Source organism: Linepithema humile, chromosome 3 (assembly GCF_040581485.1).
Source record: "Linepithema humile isolate Giens D197 chromosome 3, Lhum_UNIL_v1.0, whole genome shotgun sequence".
NCBI lineage: Eukaryota > Metazoa > Arthropoda > Insecta > Hymenoptera > Formicidae > Linepithema > Linepithema humile.
In genome coordinates this window covers 15,405,904-15,427,256 of record NC_090130.1, presented here as the reverse complement: position 1 = coordinate 15,427,256, position 21,353 = coordinate 15,405,904, and the positions used below count along the sequence as shown (strand labels likewise).

General features: G+C 48.6%; 2 protein-coding genes and 1 non-coding gene across 3 annotated transcripts; 1 reads left to right on the top strand and 2 right to left on the bottom strand.

The window, feature by feature from the left end:
- Window positions 1–6,369: 6,369 nt before the first annotated feature.
- Window positions 6,370–6,474, bottom strand: LOC136999181 (U6atac minor spliceosomal RNA). Its single transcript, XR_010889582.1, has one exon. It is a non-coding gene; the product is annotated as a U6atac minor spliceosomal RNA (small nuclear RNA).
- Window positions 6,475–8,836: 2,362 nt separating this feature from the next.
- Window positions 8,837–9,322, bottom strand: LOC136998982 (uncharacterized). The gene has a single exon (XM_067352374.1). The coding sequence runs from the start codon at window positions 9,320–9,322 to the stop codon at window positions 8,837–8,839; it is 486 nt and encodes a 161-aa protein (XP_067208475.1).
- A 9,540-nt stretch (window positions 9,323–18,862) lies between these two features.
- On the top strand, window positions 18,863–19,645 carry LOC136998981 (uncharacterized). The gene has a single exon (XM_067352373.1). It carries the CDS (start codon window positions 18,863–18,865, stop codon window positions 19,643–19,645), a length of 783 nt encoding a protein of 260 aa, XP_067208474.1.
- Window positions 19,646–21,353: the final 1,708 nt, after the last annotated feature.

The window sequence follows — 21,353 nt, the reverse complement described above, 5'->3', positions numbered from 1 at the left end:
CCCCCACACACTCCCAGGGGAGGGAGTTGAAAGCGTTGACGATGTCCAGCGACACCGCCAACGCCACATCCCCCTCCCCTACAACTTGGTCCGAGAGGGCCCGCAGATGCATAATCGCATCTGTTGTGGATCGGGCCTCTCGGAACCCAAACTGATCCTCCGATAGATTGGGACCATCCCGCGACAGGTGCTGAACGATTCGGCCGGCAATGATTCTTTCGAACAGCTTGCCGACCTCGTCCAGCAGGCAAATCGGCCGAAGGTTGCTCCGCCGGTTTCCCCTTCTTGCGAAGTAGCACAAGGTTCGCTTTCTTCCACAAGGAGGGGAAGGTGCCTGTCCTGAGGCACGCGTTATATAATCTCCTCAGGCGGGCACCCACCACGCCAAAGGCCAAGGCCCATACACGGCCGGGAACTCCGTCCGGGCCGGGGGCTTTACCAGCAGCCCCCAGCCTTTTGGCCGCCTCGGATAGCTTCCTCTCTGATATCCCCAGGTCCTCGGTCCAGTCGGTGGGGTCCCCCCTAGGGGGGATGTGAGTGTCTTTTACAGGAAAGAGACTCCCCACCACCTGGTCGAGGAACCCGGGGTCCAGCGTCTCCGAGATTGGGGGCGTCGCCGGTCTCAATCTCTTGAGTACCAGACGGTACGGACGCCCCCAAGGGTCCCGGTCGAGCTCAGCGAGCAGCTCCTCCCAGGCCTTGGCCTTGGCCCTGCCGATGGCTGTCCGCAAGAAGCACCTCGCGGCCATGTACTCCCCGCGCGCCTCGGCAGTACTTTCGTCCTCTCCGCCCGCCCGTCGTTGGGCCCTGAGGAGATCGCGTCTAGCGGCGTTTGCGCTCCTTCGCAGTTCTGCGATTTCCTCGTTTTACGTGGCCTCAATACGTGGCCCGACGGGGGGCGGGCTTCGATCGAGGCATGGCCATGTCGCACATGCGCTCGGCCATGTCCCCGATCTCCTCGGCTTCGGCCCCGGTGTCGACGAGGTCGGGAGGATCCGACCACGCCTCCACCAAGGCCGCCGCCACCAATCTGTCTTGGTTTATTTGGGCTAGTGCCCACCTTCTAGGGGGGGGGGGCCCTTTTTCGCCCCTCAGACGATGGCGGCGGGTCAGCACCTCCTGAGGAGTGGCGGTCAGGACCATCTCTATGTAGAGATGGTCCGAGAGGGACTCTCGGTTTGCCATCTCCCAGGTCCTCACCAAGTCCGCTGCCCGGTGGGAAGCCCACGTCAAGTCGACAATGGACTCCCCCCGGGGGCGGATGCAGGTGCTATTCGACCCCCTGTTCTGCAACAGGAGGCCAAGACCCGCCGCCCAAGTCAACACGGCCTCACCCCTGATGTTGGTGAACCGGAAACCCCACTCCTGAGCTCAGGCGTTGAAGTCCCCGGCCACCAACACGGGATGGGGGAGGCACCGGCGAATGCCCGCCCCCATTGCCCGCAAGTGTTCTCTTAACTCGGGGTGAGGCCGCTTTGGTGGGACGTATACCCCCACCACATATAAGGCACCCCACCGCGCAATGACGAACCCTTCTCCCCGTTCCACTAGGGTAAGTGGGGGAGCGCGGGGAGTGCCTCCTCACAATGGCGACGGAGCCGCTCGAGGCCGAGACCCAGTTAGGATCGGATTCCGGCACCCGATACGGCTCCGCCACCACTCCTAGTCCCGCATCACGCTCGCACAGATCCTCCATGAACAGGTTTTGGGCCCGGCGAGCGTGATTTAGGTTGGCCTGGAGGAGTTTTGTGGACATTATTGATTCTTAGGAACCTGTCCCTCCTCCAGGCCACTCGTGCCTGCTGTTTCGGCGGCAGCTGGCAGTGGATCTATGTCCATGGACTCTGTGGGGGGATTTGATTCCCTCTTTTTGGACGGCTTCGCCGCTGCCGCCTGTATACCCTCCTTGGTTTTGGGAGGGGGGATGGGTGCTTGTGTGGCAGCTCACCCCTTTTTCTTATTGCCCCCCTTGGAGGGCTTACACGCCGGCTCCCCTATGCGGTGAGAGGCCGGTCGACCCGCATCATGGCACACGGCGCATTTAGCCTGCGCCGTGCACCCGCGGGCCTCGTGTCCCATTTCACCGCAGCGGTAGCATATACCGCTGCGGTCAGCATTTGTATTGGGGCATGTTGCTCTTACATGGCCCCTCTCTATACATTTATAACATTGGAGGGGGCGCGCTTCCAAGAGTTCTACCCGGGCTCGGAAGAACCCATCTATTATTATGTGCCCCTCCTAGGCGACCTTATTGGCCGCCCTGAGGGGGCACTTCGCCCAGGCCGTGTATAGGCCTCTGGGGATGGGGGATTTTATGTCCCCCACCTTGACCTCGGTGGGGGAGCCTTCTCCCCTCTCCGCTACGACTCGAGCAACGCTCTCTGCCGTGGTCGACGGAGCTAGATCCCGGATACGGATCTCGCCCATTTTCTGGGGTCGATTGATCCGTATCTCGGGTCTATCGGCGGACATGTTGCGCATTTCTTGCGCCAACATGTCCGCGCGCTTCTGTCCTTCGGGGCCCGGTATTTGAATAATAAGGGCCCTCGTTTGGCCCGCTTTGGGCGTCGTCGGGGGGATCTCCATCTCCTTGAGGAAGATCTCCCTGGTGACCCTTTTCATCACCGCGGCGTATTCCCCCACTGGACATGTGAAAGAAACAGCCGCAGTGTTGGGCACCTTCCTCTTTTTCTTTTCCTTCCTCCCCTTTTCCTCCCCAGTGCCCTGTTTGGGCGGGGAGGGAGGAGATTTGGGGGCGGTTTTGAGAACCACTTTTGTGGTTCCCTGGGCGCTTTTCACCCCTGTACTGGAGGGAGGAGGAGGAGTTACCTTTTTCTTTATCGATCTCCTCTTCATCACTTCTGTAAACAGAAGTGGTGTGTCCCGTTGCTGCTTCTGTTGTTGCTGCTGCACTGTGACAGTTGTATCTGCAGCAATTTTCCCTTCGTGGGGGATCGATTGTCCTGGCTTGTCGGCCAGGACTTTTTTTCCCCCTTTAGGGGGAAGGGAAGGGCCGGCAGTGGGCTGTCGCACGGCGACGGACTGCGTCGGCACCTTTCCCTTTCCCTTCTTTCCACTCTCCCTCCTGGAATCCCCGGTGGGGGGAGCCACCCTCTTAACGGAGGGTGGACCCCCATCACCAGGGGACCCGGAGGTAGGGGGGTTAGGCAAGGAGGGAGGAAGCAGGCTACCCCTAAGCTCCCTCATCATGATGGGAAGCAATTCTCCAAGCTGTTTCCTTACTGTCTGTTCGACAATTTCGGCCAGGCCGCCGGGTACGAGGATATTGCTGGTCACTACTGGCAAGGGGCGATCCTCCAGGATCTTTACGGCTCCTTTGATTGGGGGTCTCCTTGCCGGGAAGTTGACCAGATCTTCCCTCGTAATCGTCATCATGGGGGAGGGTTCGGGGAGTGGAGCCTCTACCGACCCCCCCCCCCCCATGACGATTTCCTCCATCTCCTCGTTCTTCCCTGCGGCCCTGGCCATACCGGGTAGCAGGGGGTGAGGGAAGTGGGGAGGTTCTCTCCCTCTCCTCCCTCTCCCTGCGGAGGTCAGCCACCTCCTGCTCCAAGCGGCGGTTCGCCGCGAAGATCTCCTCCACATTGTCATTGGCGGAAGAAGGGGCTCTCCTCGCGATGGGGTCGTAAAACTCCTTCTCCGCCCTTTCCGCCAGGGTCGCCGCTCCTGCTTCTAAAGAGGAGGCCGCCGCACAAAGCAGCCCAGCCAGGTTCCCCTTAAGGCCCTTTGAGACCCTGGCGACCTCTAGAATAGACTTGGTGTCATTCCTGAGGTCGTCCAGGATCTGCTGGACCGGTGCTGCCTCATATCGCACAACCTTGCTTGTTACTTTTTCCACAAATTTATGGTATCGCTCGGTTGTGCGATCCGTCTCGTGGTGAGGATTCATTATCCTCTCGGCGATCCTTTGGTGGAGCTCCTCTATTCGCTCCACGGCCTTCTCCCTCCTTTTTCGGGCGGTGTGCTGCCCAATGTTTGCGGGATCTGTCGCGGGGCGTCTCCGTGGATCCTTCTTTTGAGCCTGTGCTCTGAGGATCTCAAGATCCTCCTCATCTGAGGATAAGAGGCCACTCCTTCTTATCCTCTTTTCCCTCTTTCTCCTCCGTTCTTCGGAGGAGGGAGAGTCAGGAAGGTTGGTGGTATCCTCCCTGTCCTTCAGTGGCCTCTTGGTCCCAATCGATGAGGCGCTGTTTTTTGTGACAGACGATAGTCTGCCGATAGCTTTCCTAGACCATATAGAGGGAGGGTGAGGTATCACCAGCGGTATTCGTCTCACCCTCCCTCAGGTCTGACCGGAATCGGTCTCCTCGCGGGGAGGAATGGGGAACTTACGTCCCTTCTCCCTCCCAGTGTGATCTCCTATTACGGGAAAAGCCGGACTATCGCGACTTTTCCCCGCCCTCCCGTGTGTGTTGGAGGGCTGAGGTCAGTCAGGAGCCCCCGCTCCTAACCGACCCCCCGCCGGAGGAGAGATAGAATTCCGATATGTCTACGGTATCTCCCCTCCGGCCATCCAGGTTGGAGGGACCCATTTAGTTTAAGTCCCTCCTAGGGGGAAAGTCCTCCCCGGGGGGTTGATGGTGACACGCTTGTGGTGCGTGTCACCGCCCAGGGAGACCCCCTATTTCCTCTGCCCCTTTGGGGGCGGGGGGGGGGGGGTTATTGGCGACTGTACAATAGGAGGGGGATCAATTAATCCCCTCCCCTTACCGCCTTCCCCCTTCTTTCTCTCTCCGCCTCCTCCTTCTGAAACATTACCTTGTCACAGAAGGAGGAGACGGCCCTCCATTTATCCTCTCCCTCCAGCATGGCTCTTACCAATGCTGGTAGGGAGAGGTCCTCGCCGACCACTGCGGTCAGGACTCGACGCTCTCCCTCCCATGCTTCACACTCTTCTAGAGTGTGTCGCGCCGAGTCCCGACCGGCCGCACAGTGGTGGCACCTTGTCGTACACTCTCTACCTATCCTGCACAGGTAGTCACCGAAACAACCGTGTCCGGTGAGTACCTGTGTCAGGTGAAACCCGATACCATGTCCCCTCCTGTCCGCCCATTCGGGAAGACAGGGGTGGATGGCCTGGGTGGTCTATCTGCCCGCCGTGGAGCCAGCCAAGGAGGTCTGCCATGTCTCCATGGCTCCCTGGCGGGCTTCCCTCCGGAGTCTGGCCACGACTCGTGGCAATAGGCAAGCCCTCCCGGTCCGGTCTGGGTCCCTCGTACGCCGATAAAATTCAGCGTACGAGTTCGCCAGGAACTCGGCCGGGATGAGGCTCGCCAGAGCCGTGGCCGCCGCGTACGACGTCGTGCTGTAGGCCCGGATCAACCTGATGGCCAGCCGACGCTGTTGGCGATGAAGCAACGCCTGTATGCGCCGACTGGCCGTGACCCTTTCGGCCCACACCGGTGCTCCATAGAAGAGCACCGATTGCACGACGTTCGCGTAGAGTCTCCTGACTCTATTTCGCGGACCACCCAGGTTCGGAAGGAGGCGACCCAACGCCGCCGCCATCCTTTCCGCTTTGGGGGTTATCCCAGCAAAGTGCTGCTCAAACCCCCAAAGTCCATCCAGGGTGAGGCCCAGATATTTCATCTGGGTCCCCATCCAGACACGTACCTCCCCCACCCAGACACGTACCTCCCCCACCCAGATTTGGGTGGGGGGGGTCGCCCCGATTCTCTGCTACGGAAGTACAGAGCTTCTGTCTTCTGCGGGGCGACCTCGAGTCCCATTGTTCGTATCGAGTGTACGACTGCCCGGGTGGCGGCGTTCGCCGCGTCCCGGGCCTCTCTCCAGCTCCTCCTCCGGGCCACCACCAGAGTGTCGTCTGCATAACATAACAGACGACAGCCCGGGGGAAGAGCTGTGCGGAGCACTCTGTCATATGCGAGGTTCCATAATAGGGGTCCTAACACCGACCCCTGAGGAACCCCGCAACAGACCTCCCTTCGGCTTACCCGCTCCAGCTGGTCTTTATACTGGAGCGTCCTGTCACGGAAATAGTCCCAAAGAACTTCCCTTATGTATGGGGGAAGGCCATGAGATTCCATGGCCTCCCCCACACATTCCCATGGGAGGGAGTTGAAGGCGTTGACGATGTCCAGCGACACCGCCAACGCCACATCTCCCTCCCCTACAATTTGGTCCGAGAGGGCCCGCAGATGCATAATTGCGTCTGTTGTAGATCGGGCCTCTCGGAACCCAAATTGGTCCTCCGATAGATTGGGACCATCCCGCGACAGGTGCTGGACGATTCGGCCGGCAATGATTCTTTCGAATAACTTGCCGACCTCGTCCAGCAGGCAAATCAGCCTGTAAGCCGAAGGTTGCTCCGCCGGTTTCCCCTCCTTGAAAAATGTGTTGGTAAGAGTCGTCAAAGACGACCGTGCCTTACCAGTACATATGTGTCCGTCCTTGTCTAGGGGAGTGCTAAACATCTCTCCTTTCATACAACACTCCGTCAATAATCTAGCTCTTTCAGCTACGACTGTGGCCAATACCAAAATTTATCCGATTTCGACGTCCGTATCCAAGATCTACGTTGTAGAATTCCATTTTTTTTTTTCTTTTTTAATTTGGCTCGTTCACAAAACTGATGCGCTATCTCACCGGCTCTCGCGAACTGTAGGAGGACTTGTGGCCGTCCGAGCCTCTGAAGCATTTTTATACTCGCACCTTTAAGATGTGTTACAAATCTATGTGTCCATCCTACAGGAGACATCCATATCTTCTTTCCTCAATACGTGACAAAAATGTATTTAAATAAATTGACAAAGCACATCATATGCAAAAAGAGCACATCTTAAATTATATAATCCTCAAATGTAAAAGAGCAACGGTAGCACACATTTTAAATTATACAATCTTCAAATACAAAAGCGCATCGATAGCACATGTCTTAAATTATATAATTTGCAAAGGTAGCATAATGCCAATTTTTCTTTTAAAAGAAGGAAAAAATCTATCTCTACAAATGCTGAAAGTAGTTAAAAATCATACGATAAACGATCGATAGACGTTGAATGTGGTTTGAGAAATGTACAATGGACATTCGATAGACGTTCAAAGATGTACGATAGACGTTCAATAGACGTTCAAAGACGTATGATAGACGTTGAATGGACGTTCAAAGACGTACGATAGATGTTCCATAGATGTTCAATAGACGTTCGATAGACGTTCAAAGACGTACGAGAGACGTACGATAGACGTTCAATAGACGTTCAATAGACGTTTAAAGACGTACGATAGACGTTCGATATACGTTCAATAGACGTTCGATTGACGTTCAATAGATGTTCGATAAATGTCTAAAAGATGTTTCAATATTCTTACAATTAATAATTTATTATATCTTGTGAGATAAGCGACAGATGATATTACATGTCACTTAAATGTTCTTACGTATAATCTATTATACGTCGCGGGATAAGCGATAGGTCATATTACGGAGGATCATGTAACTGATACGGGTAAACGTACTGGATAAAAAGTAAAATAAAAGTCATACGAATTCAATATACATCATTTTATTAACATAAAACATAATTATTTTACAACTTTGTTACGCTCAAACCACTACTTGTACAATTTGCAAACATTCTGCATAGCGCAATGTCTCGTGTGATACCCACAACGCAAGGTTCCGATTACATCCAGGTTTGTCAGGCGTGCTATATCCTCATAATCCACATTGATTGTTTCGATCTCTACATCATCTTCCAAAATCTCGCACAGCCACTTTTTCTTCTCGAGTCCTTTTACATATATCAGAGGCGGTTCTGTACCAATAGCCTTGTTGATAAGGCTTTTCATCTGACTGTATGAGACGTGTCTATCTTCCCATTGGAACCCGTGATGGTGTATTCGTAACCAACACACCAGCGATTTTTCCGATTTCGTCAACAAATTCCATGGTACGAGTTCACGAAATACGTAATGAGATAACGTTTCGCCATCTCGAAGTACCGCTGCTTCTTTCACAATAAAAATGTTGTTGAACGCGTAACCTTGCAAGTCGACGAAAATTGGTACGTCAGACATCGTTGTCAATCATCGGAAAACTAACGTTCCCATTCGCACACGTCAAATTTATAACTTTTCATACGAGTCTGAGCACAATGTTGTTTAACGGATTATATTCAACCATTCGCTCATGTATAATGAGACAATAGGCTGTGGTGTTGGCTGGTATATTTTCTTTACAATCAAATTCTATTCGCACGTCGACGGTGGCACTCTTGATAGAGTCGTTTTGTCGCGAACAATCTATGACTACGAACGGACCGGCTTTCAAGAATTCATCGATATCCAAATACGTATTATCGCATCCGTAATAAGCTTTATGGAAACGCGCATACATGTTGTACAGTATAGCATATCGATTCCTGTCGAAATCCAAGTTCATGTCGTCGTACGGATAAAAATCAGAATTTAGATGCAGTCTCATTGGTGAGTTTACAAGCATCAAATTGAACAACGTTTTCAGAGAGCACATTTTTTTGACCGGTTTGGAGAGCAAAGATTATGTATCGCAGTTTTTCCAATTGCATCGCGGCTTTGACAGCCCAGGAATGCTTGGTTGTGTTTTGCAGCATGGGAAATTCGTACAGATCTCACGAACGGAAACACATGCTCAAATATCTTCCGCTTTCCAAAGTTCGAAGAAGAGACAGCTTGTTGACTTTGCTCAGAGCTACGTGTGGCATTCGCCACTGTATCTTGAGTAGTTCAATCATTGAATTCGTACCAGCTCGTGCGATTAAACAATTGTTATCGTTGCGTGAGCGTATCAATACAAGTTCATGACGCGCGTTGATTACAATCCGTCCTTGTAGTCCTCACAAAATCCCAAAAGAGTATTGAGCGGAACGCAAAAATTAAAGTTTCCATTGGTCAACAGATATCCATTCGGATTCCACAATGCGTATTTCAGCGTCTTGCTCTTCTCCGTTGTCAGTGATATATAGTTTTTGATCGTGCTCGTTATTCCAATGTTTCTGTTACGATCGATTTCAACTCTGTCGAGCTCGTATCGCATTTCATCAAACATGAACGCGACACAATTATTTCCCATTATACACACGTTATCTCTAGCCTCATTAATAGGATTCGTAACGAGTTTTCCTTCAATGTAAAGAAAACTCTCACACGGCAACGTGTACAAATCCTGTTGCTGTATAGGTATTCGTATCTCATCGCTGTGTCCCAACGTTGTGTTAGCGTACGGATTGTACGTGTACATCTCATATTTCACAATGCGCTCGTCGAAAACAGGCTCGTCAGCAATGTTGAGTATATCCATCTCTTTAAGCGTTTCTCACAGCAAATCCCAATAATTTTAAAAATGTTTACACTCGATGTATTCAGCTTCTTGATTGGCGATTTTTTCTCAATTTTTGTTGTTTTCTCAATCACTTGCTGTTCTCTCTCGTTCAATACGAGCATTTCCTCGCACCACGTCGTCGCAAGTGCAGTCTGATGGTAATTTCCTCTCCGCGAAAGTCAATCAATAGTCCTTCTTGATCCACCACACGTAGTGTAATATCAGTAACGCTCCTTGCGATGACCGGAAGGTAAATGATTTGCGCCGGCGTTTCCGAAACTTTATATCCCGGAGGCACGTTCGGTGAAAATTCATGTATCGTGTGCACAGACTTGTCGTTGGCGTACGCACCCGCGGTAATGCTGCATTCTATTCTTATAATGTTTACGTTGACAATGTTTATCGAGGAGTCTGATTCGTACCACCTCCTCGGTTCCAGTATACGAACTGTTGAAAATCCCAACAATGGTCCAATGGTATTTGGTTTAGAGAAATTTATTCGAAAAGCGCACTTGATTTCACTTTTCATAGTATTAACATTAAGACGAAGTGACGATGGATAATTATCATCATCACTTTTTTCTCGTTTTTGTAAAATTGCACGTTTCAGACATGCATCAATGGCGTCCATTTTGATCCTTCGGGAATTGTAATTTCCTCATCATTGTCGTCAAAATAAAATTTATTGTTTGTCAACGTCACGTTCGGTATCGTGTTGTAGGTCTCCAATGTGATTAAGCCGAGTTCGTATTTTCCATCGCTCAAATCTATTGGTGGAAAATAGTCCACCGTGAGGAGGCTGCTCTTGCCGCTAAGTGTGAGTGTCAGCGACATGATTCTAGCGACGACTGGCGTCGATCGACGATGGGTCGATTCTTAAATCCATTTGTCAAAGGAACAATAGGCACAATTGTCCGCAGATCGTTTGATTGTACGTCTGATAGACCGTGTAATTGTATGTTATCGTTGTATCGATGCCGAGATAACGTACAATTTCCTTCGGTGGTTGCAAATTACCAAAACTGTCAAAGTACATGACGCGATCGCCTCTCTTGGCGTACGCCACCCAATGCGTGCCCGGTCTATCAGCATCGTCCAAATTTACGATACCACTCTCGTTTCGATATGTCTTGTGCGGTAAGGCGTTACACATGTAGACGCTTCGGAAATACGGTATTCGCAAACGTTTCGCTATTTGTATCAACTGTAAATTGGTGGTGACACCCGCGGGCATCTTTATCTTCTTTTCAACGTTTTTTTTTTCTTTTGCGAGACTCCTTGTTTGTACGAAGCGAGATAAAGTCCGCGTCCTTCCATAGCGCAATTGTGACGTTGCGTTTCTTCGAGTTGTCGCTGCGCAGCTTTGGCATCATTCACCGCCTTTGCGACACCTGTCGCTCCACCGGCTAGTGAACCGATAACTCCAAGAAGCGGTAACAATGGCAAGATACCGCCACGTTTCGCTATCGGGAGCGATCGTTTTTTCACTTTTTTTTCATTTTTTGCTTCGCCATTCCCATGCCCAATTTCGTCTTTGCTTTTATCGCCGCCCAAACAGCGGTAGCAGTGGTCCTCTCTCCGAAAGTCGAGTCCTTAGCGATGATACGTTTCCGCGCTCTATCGGCAAGAACGTGATCGGCGACGTGTCGGTCCGCTAGTTTGTCGCTACGCGAGTACGCAATGTCATGATCGCGGCATGCCGCGTCCAGCGGATTGATTCCTCGATCCCCTTGCTCGAGCCGTTTCCGCAGATGAGTTCCCGGACCGCAAAATTGATAGCCGGGTATGTGCAGTTCGAACGGAAGCGCGTTTATCGCGCGATTCATGAATTGCATAAAGCGCAATCTTTAACATACGGCGCGGGTCCGTCGATGTGATCGCCTTGTTGATTGTAATGCTTGAGACACCGACGATAACCTTGCACTTCCGGATCCTCCGTTAAATGTTCAGAAAGTTTCTGCCACAGTTGCTCCACGTACCGACCAAATTCTAGCAGAAGAATTACTTTTGGAAGAATTTACTTATAAATCGCAACTCTTTGACCGTCAAAAGTAAAATATCGTCCGCCAGTAAGAAAAACATTTTTCCAACTGAAGAATGTTCGAGCCGCGCGCACCTATAAATAGCTGGTATCCGTCGAACGTCAACCAGTAATAATAAAGTTTGTCCGACAACCGTACACGATTCGTGTAAAAAACATGGACGATAAGATGCGAGTGGGAGGGGCTTGTGCATCCAGACACGGTCGAATGCTACCAAACACAATACGCGGTATCATTTGCGGCCTCTCGAATTGCGGTAAAACAAACGTAATGTTGAGTCTGTTGAAAAGTCTGCACGGTGTGTGCTTTGAAAACGTGTACGTGTACTCAAAATCGTTACATCAGCTAAAATATTAGTATCTCGAAAAATTGTTTGGACTGATTGATGATATCGGTTACTTCACATTCTCGGATTGTACTGTGATACCCCCGAGCGAGGCGCTATCAAATTCTATATTTATCTTTGATGACAGCCTGCGATAAGCAGGATGCAATACGGGAATACTTGCAATGGGTCGTCATTCCAAAGTCGATTGCTTCTATCTGTGTCAAACGTACGCGAGGATACCTAAACATCTTGTACGCGACAACGCGAATTTGTTGATCTTATTCAAGCAGGATGGTACCAACCTTAAACATATCTACAACGAACATGTAAATACGGACATGACGTACGAAGATAGTGCGCTTGGTGATGGACGATACAGACGTAGTTTTAACGAGTTCGCGGTACACAGAGTGGTTAGTTGTTCACGAAACGTCGATGATGACGCTCGACACAAAAGATATCGAAGAGCGGGAAAGGTTAGCGAAGGAGATTGCTCGTATTAGCGAATCGATCCGCAAGAAGCATCGGGCGTTTAAGACTGGAAAGATGGTGGAGGAGGCGGATTTGGAAAAGCATCTTAAACCAATCGTCGAACCGTTGAAACAAATTGTCGAGAACATTGGCGGTGATGATGATTCGGTTATCACGAATGCGACGGTTACACCAAGTCTCGATATTGAGGTTATGGATGAATCGAACTACAACAACAAACGCAAGCAATTGAGCACCGAGAAAAAGAGCAAGCGGATGCGACCAAGTACCCTGTTGACGTCACCGATATGGACCTCGACTCCGCTCCAACCGCGAAAATTGACATTTGAATCACCAACAAATTTATCGACTGAAAGCGTGTTCGAAACGACGAACCCATCTTTCGTAACATCTGTGAGACGGACGATGCAAACGTCCGATGGCCGAGAAGCGTTGTACGGTCAACTAGGCCCGCTGGGGCAAGAGTACATCGGAGCGCTCTTGAGCGGTGATAAGAAGACGGATTAAGTTTACGGAGTGTACTTTAACAATGAGGGTACGCTGCTTGGGGACAAGCGCTTTGACATCAATAAAAATGATAACATAATTGTGGACAGTGTAATATACGCGGGTACGTCCGGTCTGTTTGAATTGATATTTAAAAGAATTCCCGACGATGCGATATACAGGGTGGGCCATTTTAATCCATCCACGCAAATTTCTCCGTAAGTAAGCCAAATACAGAAAAATGGTTCAGACAAAAGTTGTTCAAGACAATGGGGGTCACCTATTTGTGCTAGTGACTTTGACCTTGAAGTCAATTTTCAAGGTTATTTGAAGGTCAGTTATTTTTTAAATGGAAACCCCTATTTTTGATTCCAAAATCTAATAGCTGGTGTTAAGAGCTTTTCAAAACACTATAATAAAGTTATTTTTCATTAAGTATTTTTCGAGTTATGAGACTTGTAAATTATAGTATTTTGACATAAAATACAAAATATCTTGTAAAACATTCAATTTTTGGGAATCTTACCTTAATACTTTTATGCATAAAATAATGAGACGAATCAATTGGTATAAAAAAACACATAGTTGCTTTCAAGAAAAAATATGTAGTTTGCAACATGTAACTGCATACAAGATATTTTGTATTATATGTCAAAATACTGTAATTTGCAAGCCTCATAACTTGAAAAGTACCTTTCACTGCGTGAAGCGGTTCTGATTATAAATTGACCACCACCATTCAACTAATGCCAGTATCGCTTGTGCAACACTACAGGAATGTCTATCAACAAGTTTGGAATACAGCTTGTAAAAAACGACGCAAAGACAGGAGAAGCTCGGTGGAGCGGTGGAGTCTTTAGAAATTACGTACGAGAAAATTGTCTCTGCGTGGATGGTAAAGTTTTCAACGCGAAGTCACATCAAATTAGACGTCTCGCCAGCCCTGAAACCAATAGCGATGCTGTGAACAAGCAACACCTGGATCATCGCTTCAAGACTATTAGTGACGACATGGACAATCGTATAAATAGAAATCATTTACTTTGCGAAAATTCCAAACGGGAAGTGCTTTTAAAACTTCAAAATTTGGAGATTACTGTACAGAACTGGAGGAAGGATAGCAACGTTTACATTAACACAAAATTTGCAACGTTGCAAAAGCAAATTACAGATCTGCGGGCTTATGTCAATGAGGATATATCCAAAACCAACAGAAAAATTGCTGCGGATAATGCGGAATTAATGAATCAGATGAAGCAATTAATTAATCAAGAGATTAAAAATCTTCGTAGTGTTTTAAGAAATAATATTATGCATCTTCATGAAATAATAAAGAATGAATTGAAAGAATCGAAATAAAAAACGATATTAGTTTAAAGAAAAGGTTGCTCGTGAATGAACTCCACGCACCAGCGAGAAGAAACTTTAAACGCAGATCTGTTGTTGTAAAAGGATACGATGACTTGTGGCAAGCTGACGTAGTCGAAATAAGACCGTACTCGCGATTTAACAGCGGCTACAAGTACATTCTAACCGTCATCGATGTGTTGAGTAAACACGCATGGGCCATTCCGCTAGAAACCAAAAGTGGAATCGAAGCGGCCGAAGTATTTTCCACGATATTTCGAGATTACAAAAGAACTCCGAAAAATTTGCAAACCGACCGAGGAAAAGAATTTTATAACGGAGATTTTCGGAAACTTGTCGAGAAACGTGATATCAATCATTACTCGACATACTCAAGTATGAAGGCTTCGGTGGTGGAACGATTCAACCGCACGCTAAAGAACGAGATGTGGAAAGTTTTTACGCTCAATAGATCGTATAGATGGATCGATGATTTACCGCGATTAGTCTTGGAATACAATAATCGTAAACATCGAACTATTGGTATGCGACTGATCGATGTCACTCCCGCGATCGCAAAGAGACTCTTGTCCACGGTGTACAGTAGAATAAAGATTGCCGCGCCAGTGAAATTCAAGGTGGGCGATCCGGTGCGCGTCAGCAAATTTAAAACTATATTCGAGAAAGGGTACACACACACGCCAAATTGGTCTACGGAGGTATTTAAGATTGCCGCGGTGCAACGAACCAATCTCGTGACATATCTGATTAAAGATTCTCGCGGAAATCCGATCTCCGGAGGATTGTACGAACACGAATTGCTTAAGACCGCTTAACCCGACGTTTATCTCGTGGAGAAGGTGTTGCGTCGAAAGGATGATAAGGTGTTTGTAAAATGGTTGGGATTCGATTTCTCGCACAACTCTTGGATAAATAAGAACAATGTATTGTAATAAAATATATTTATTGTACAATAAACAATTATATACATGTACTACAATAATGTTATTTATTCAATAATATATAAACTATACATAAATATTACCACTAGTGTATAAACAATATAAATAATATAATGTATAAACTATGTACAACATAATAATAAACTATACATAAATACTAACACTACAATTGTATACTGTAATGCCCCCACGGTAGTATCGGTGGAACCGGATACGATGTAGCGCTTATCATCGTACGGACTGAGCACAAGCTTCGACTCTGACACGGTGTACACTTCGTGCATCTTTGATCGGATACACGATTGACACCGCGTCAGCTCGATATCATCGTTAAAGCACCGAGTGTAATCATCGAACATTATAGTTTTGGCGACTACACTCTTTTTTACACCTTTAACCTTTTTGGCGTCTTTTTGGCCGGTGACTCTCAACGCGTACATTTTCGCCCTCAGTCCGACAAATTCTGTCATGATCGCACCGTTGTTCTCATCTTTCATCAGACCCGGTATTTTCTTGTTCGCGCGCGGTATATCGTAAACATTGTCCTCAGAGTAATCGCTCGTATCAAATTTTGAAAGATTACGTTTCATATCGTGATATACGTTCTCGCATTGTAAAAAGTATATCAGACTGTCTGTGTCGGTGTACATAATTTTGTAGTGAAACTTGTACAAGCAGGTTTTGGATATGTCGAGGATACACATACGTAGATCGGCTTGTCGAATTTCATTTCGAGTTTCCGCAATTCTACGGCGATTAGATTATCCGAGAACACACTTCGGCTATGAAAATTTGGTTTGGCGATCATAGCCTCCGCTCCGTATCGTCCCTCCCACTGCGTAATGAGCCATACATCCGTATGATTTCGAGCATTTTCCATAGTGTTGCCAAAAACTGCGTTGTTCATCAATTTGTATAAATTTTTCTCGAATTCATTGCTCGCGAGTGTCCGAAATTGCGTATTTAATTCGATATATCCTCAAAACCATGGAGATTGCGTGGATGAATTGCAATATTCGATAAATTTTTGTAACCTGCAACCCGTGTCGAATACATTGTTGCAGGTTACGGTAGTGGATGACGTATCGCTGCTTATCGCACAGCGTAACGAGTAACTTGACCGCCCGCTTGCCGGACGGCTTATCGCGCGTCGGGCAGAACGGTAGGTCAGCGTGCGCGTCGTGAAGATTCATCGGATACACAAGGTCGACTTCCAGCACATAACAGGTAGCCGAATTGGATGTTACGGACATTACGTCAAAGCTCGCGACATTTTCGACCCACTGAAAATCGGCATAGGGCAACGGTTGACACATTGCCCAGCCGTACAAGTTGTTTACATCAAAGTACATAAGGAACGATGATGGTTTCAATGGATCGTACGATGGCATGTATTTATTATTTGCGCGAGCGTATCTGTTGGAGCATTGGCTAAGACCGCCGCGTATACCACGTTCAACGAACATGACCATATCGATGTCTGTGAGTAATTTAAACTCGATGCCCGTGTGCTTCAACATGGCGTCCCACGTATATCCCGGTAATGTGTAATACTGAGCGGGATCTAAACCATAACTTTTGATACACGTGTTTCGGAAATTTTGAAAAATATCCGCCAACAAAAGAACGTCTGTTTTTAGATATAAATCGCTGTATTGACCTAAAGTTTCAATCAAAGAAGTTTGCCAAACATTTATCACGTGCGCATAATCGCTCTCGGATACCGTTTCACCAGTCAACGAGCTGTAAAATGATTCGCGCGGAGGTAGGCAAGTCTCTCCCGGAGCTTATCGATGTTGTCGACATACTCGTAGGGAAACACACCTTTGCGTGTAAGAAGATTGAAATTTTCCGCAGATAAATGGCTAAATTCGGAACGCGAAATTTTTAATTTATCTATTGTCAGATAAGATGCCAATTTTTCGAGACTGGTGCCGAGAAATCTAAATGAATCTATAAAACGTAATTTGACACAAATTTTGGAATTTTGATCCTCCGTATCTTTAATATTTTTTGCAAAAGAAATGTATCGCTCTTTTGTCAGCGGCAGTAAATCAATGTTACCTTCAAAGGCATTAGCGACATCTTTAATAATGAAATGCGCGTCGTAACCAAATAAATTGTAAAATATTATGGGGATAACGTGGAGTCTTTGTAATTTAGATTGCACGATGAGTGTGCGGGACCTCGGTAACGCCCGGTCAGATGACAATGATCGCGCACTGGCGTATCTTCCGATGCGAACGGTTTTTCACACACGTGGCAATTTACGGCGCTATGGAATTTCTCCGATTTCTCCCGCATAAGATCCGCCATGGAGACGACGGTGGTAAGGATTGCTTTCACACGGCGCGCCAAATCATGGAGTTCGTTGACGAACCATGCTATGCAATCCTCACCGCGATAAGACTTAAAACTAGATAACAAATTATCATATATACATAATATCCTACGCTAAACGCCTTGTGATGTTGGTAGGCATAGGTTGTATGACCTTGTCCCTCCTTCTTTTCAAGCGTGCATTCCAGATCGGCGTATACTACAAACGGGAGCCGCTCCTTCCGGTTGTAGTTGCGGAACGTTAGCCACTTGTCTTTGTTGGGAAAAATGACGGCACAGTTGTTCATCTTCCCGCAGTCGACGCTGTGGACTGACAATTTCTCGTTCGTCCGAAAGTAGTGTAGACACCTGTAATAGTTTATATAATTAATACTGCGAATAAAGTATTGAATTATTCTATAAATGTGTTTTTACTTACCGATCACAAATGTACTTTTTGCCATTTCGCTTGCTCAGTTGCGAGCTCACCAACCACGATAAATCTTTGTTATACAAAGTGCGCGTTGTTTCCAGGCAGGTAGAGCAGGTTGACGTGCTTCTCCATCTTGTTGTCGGTGAGGCGCAGAGGAATGATCGAACGGCCCAGTGTTCCAATTAGGGACCGATTGTTTACGCATGCGTGACTCTGTGCATGTGCGGCAATGGAGATACAGTGCCGATACATGTTGTGCAGAACTTATGGCGGGATGTTTTGACAGGAAGAGGTTAGATAACTACAAATAAGGTAAGATTGATTTATTTATTCATTTAGAAACATGGTATCTATGGAGCCTAAAGCTAAAAGACCTAGAATTAGAAAATTTCAATCATTATGGCTAGATGAAAATGTTTTTAAAAGATGGTTAGCTCCACATCTTACACTAAATAAAGCATTGTGTACTGTATGCAATAAAGCCATCAGATGTTGCAAATCAAATTTACTTGAACATTCGCAATCAGACCAACATATTGAACAAATAAATTCCTCCACCATATCCTCGCGCTTCAATACGCATTTAACAGCGCATGCCACGACGCGACCAGATTCACGCCCGCGTTCGCCAATTACGGGCGTGAATTAGCACCACCGCATCCCAAAGACCAAACTCACCCGCCTGTACCGATTCCGACGTCAGCCTGGCGGCGCCACCTGGACGAGGCCCGGGAGCTCGTTACTGTCAATCTCGCCAGAGCTTTTCAACGACATGAACCGCACTATAACATGCGACATCGGGATTGGCGGTCGAAGATCGACGCGACAGTATGGCGCAAGGAACACCCTCTCTCCAACAAGGCCGCAGGCGTAAACGCTAAGCTCGCGCCAAAATACGCCGGCCCATACGTGATAGGCCGAATCGTCACCCCCGTAATCTACGACTTAAAAGATAAGAGGGGACGATGGCTTAGGCACATACATGTGCAGGATCTTAAGCCGGGGAATGGGGAAGATGCCCCTACCCGTTAGGCTAAGAAGGCCGCCTTGACGGGGATTCAGAGGATATAAGGACCGATTCCAAGAATCTCGGCCTAGAACTCGATCAAGATGTCCAGCTCGTGGAACATACTAGACGAGATCGAGATCCTTTTGGCTGACGAACCAGCACCGAGACCGACACCGAGATCGATGCCGAAACCGATCCCGAAGCCGACGCCGCCGACGCCAACAACGCCGTCATCACCGGCACGCGTGGTCCCCAGGGTGGGGACCACCATTCAACGCTCCGACCGGCAGCAACAGCGAAAAGCTGCCTTCTTGGCCTCGCCGCCGCTGCCACCAACCAAGGGGCGAAAGCGAGGGCCACCGGACGCCACGTGCACAATTACGCACACGGCGCCGCAGGAGCGGAAGCCGACCAGGCCGACTGCCGTGCCGACCACCGCACTGCCGGAACCAGCAGCCGCTACCGCCAGACGGCCATCTTGGGCCGTTGAAACTCGGCCGTCAACGGCCGTCGCCGCACCGCCGACACCACCAGCCGCCGCACCACGGCCGCTACCAGCCGCTGCACGGCCATCACCAACCGTAGCACGGCCGCCACCAGTCGCCACCCAGCCAGTACCAGCCGCTACCAGGCCACCGCCCGCCGCCGCACCACCCGCACCACCGATCTGGAGGGCACCCGACCCGCCGCCGGTTATGGTGGAGTTCGCGCCAGGGGAATTTGCGGCCATCCCCCATTGGTCCGTGGTGGTATCGCGCGGCTACAAGCTGCGAACCGCAGACGGACGGCGGTATAAACTCCGCTTCTCGCGAGACGGGCGGCTCATTAAGAGCCGTCAGCAGCCGCCGCAGGCACCCACTCCCGAAAACCGGGGGGTGATGTAACGATGCAGCATGCATCGTCACGGCTACGGACCGAACATCGTCCGTAGCCAACAAGGGCGCATCGAGCGCCGATAAATTATTCATAAACACCGACGGTCAATCGCCGGACGGTCCCCCACACCCGACCGTTCCGAAACTTACCAGGTGGGGGTCTGCCGACTAGACCGCCGATGCTTGCCGATCCTACGCTAGTCGGGCGACAGCCGGGTATAAAAGAGGCCCGGCTGTACGCCTTCTCAGATCCTGTTCGCTGCTCACCAGTGAACATCCTATTGCGAGAGCACTCGCAATCCTTCGAGAATACTCGAAGCCTATGCCCAGCAGCCCCACGAGAACGAGCATACTCGTGCACCGACCGAGCATACTCGGCTTCAGGAACCGCTTCCACACGTGACGGGAACACCCGTGTCCCGCCAAGCATACTCGGTTCTAGACCTCGATACGAAAATACTCGTATTCCCGCCGAGCATACTCGGCCCCAGGAACCGTCCTCCGTTCCTCCGTGCGAGCATACTCGCACGTCACCGAGAGTACTCGGCCTCGATCCTCGCATACGAGCGTACTCGTATATTACCGAGCATACTCGGCTTCGTTTCCTACATACGAGCATACTCGTATATTACCGAACGCACTCGGCTTCGCTTCTTACATACGGGCATACCTGTGTACCACCGGGAATACTCGGCTCCACGTCCGACCACCGGTCACTGTAGGGCGCGGGCAATACGCGCGTCCTCGCTCCCGTCTTCATCCCTTCAAATCGGGTCCTTACATCTGGCAGGCAATCGCGACTAGTCGATTCGAGCGATCATCGAGTCACCGCGCACGCGCCCAAGCCATCGATCAGTCGATCGATAATCGATACCACTCGCGCGTATCGATCCACGCGCGCAGTCATCTAGAGACCACTGCAGTCCACGCGCTTGCGCTGACGCTTTCACGTCACCATACGACCACCATTACACGCCGCTTACCCCGCCGCTATAATTTTTGTACGACACGTTCAAACCTCATACTTAAACGCTCCGTATCCACACGGCTGTACATATCGGATCTCAAATTTATACAATAAACTTTATCTTATTTTATTACTACCAAACAGAGCAATTCTTTTCACGTGCCCCCAACCGACCGAACTCCTGATTCCGGCGAGTTATTCCGCGCAGATAAACGTACCGTTTCAAAATTAGAAATACCGGGTCTTATTACGTTAAACTGTATTTGCCATTCATCCGCGCTTGTAGCAAATAGAGCATGCAAAAAACTTCCTGAGTCGTGCGAAAATTTAATTCGAGGAGTTAGTACTTACATTTCAGGCAGTGCAAAGAGATGTGAATTTCAGACGTTCTTCAATGTGGAAAGAAATAAGATTTTAAAATTATCAAATACTCGGTGGTTGGTATTGCATAAATGCGTTGTTAGATTATTAAATAATTGGGAAGTTTAAAAAAATTTTTTTATTTTGGCTGTAGTAAAGGATAAGTTAAAATCTGCGGAAATAATTTTAAATCAGTTAAATGATAATTGTATTAAAGCATATTTATTATTTTTAAAATATTTGTTGAATTTTTTTAACGAGTTTAATGCTCTTTTTCAAGCTCGTAAAGTTTTAATACATACATTGTTTGAAAATAGCCAGCAATTAATTCGCGAAATAGCACAAAATTTTATTATTCCAGAAGCTTTAAAGTGTATTGTTAATTTTAAT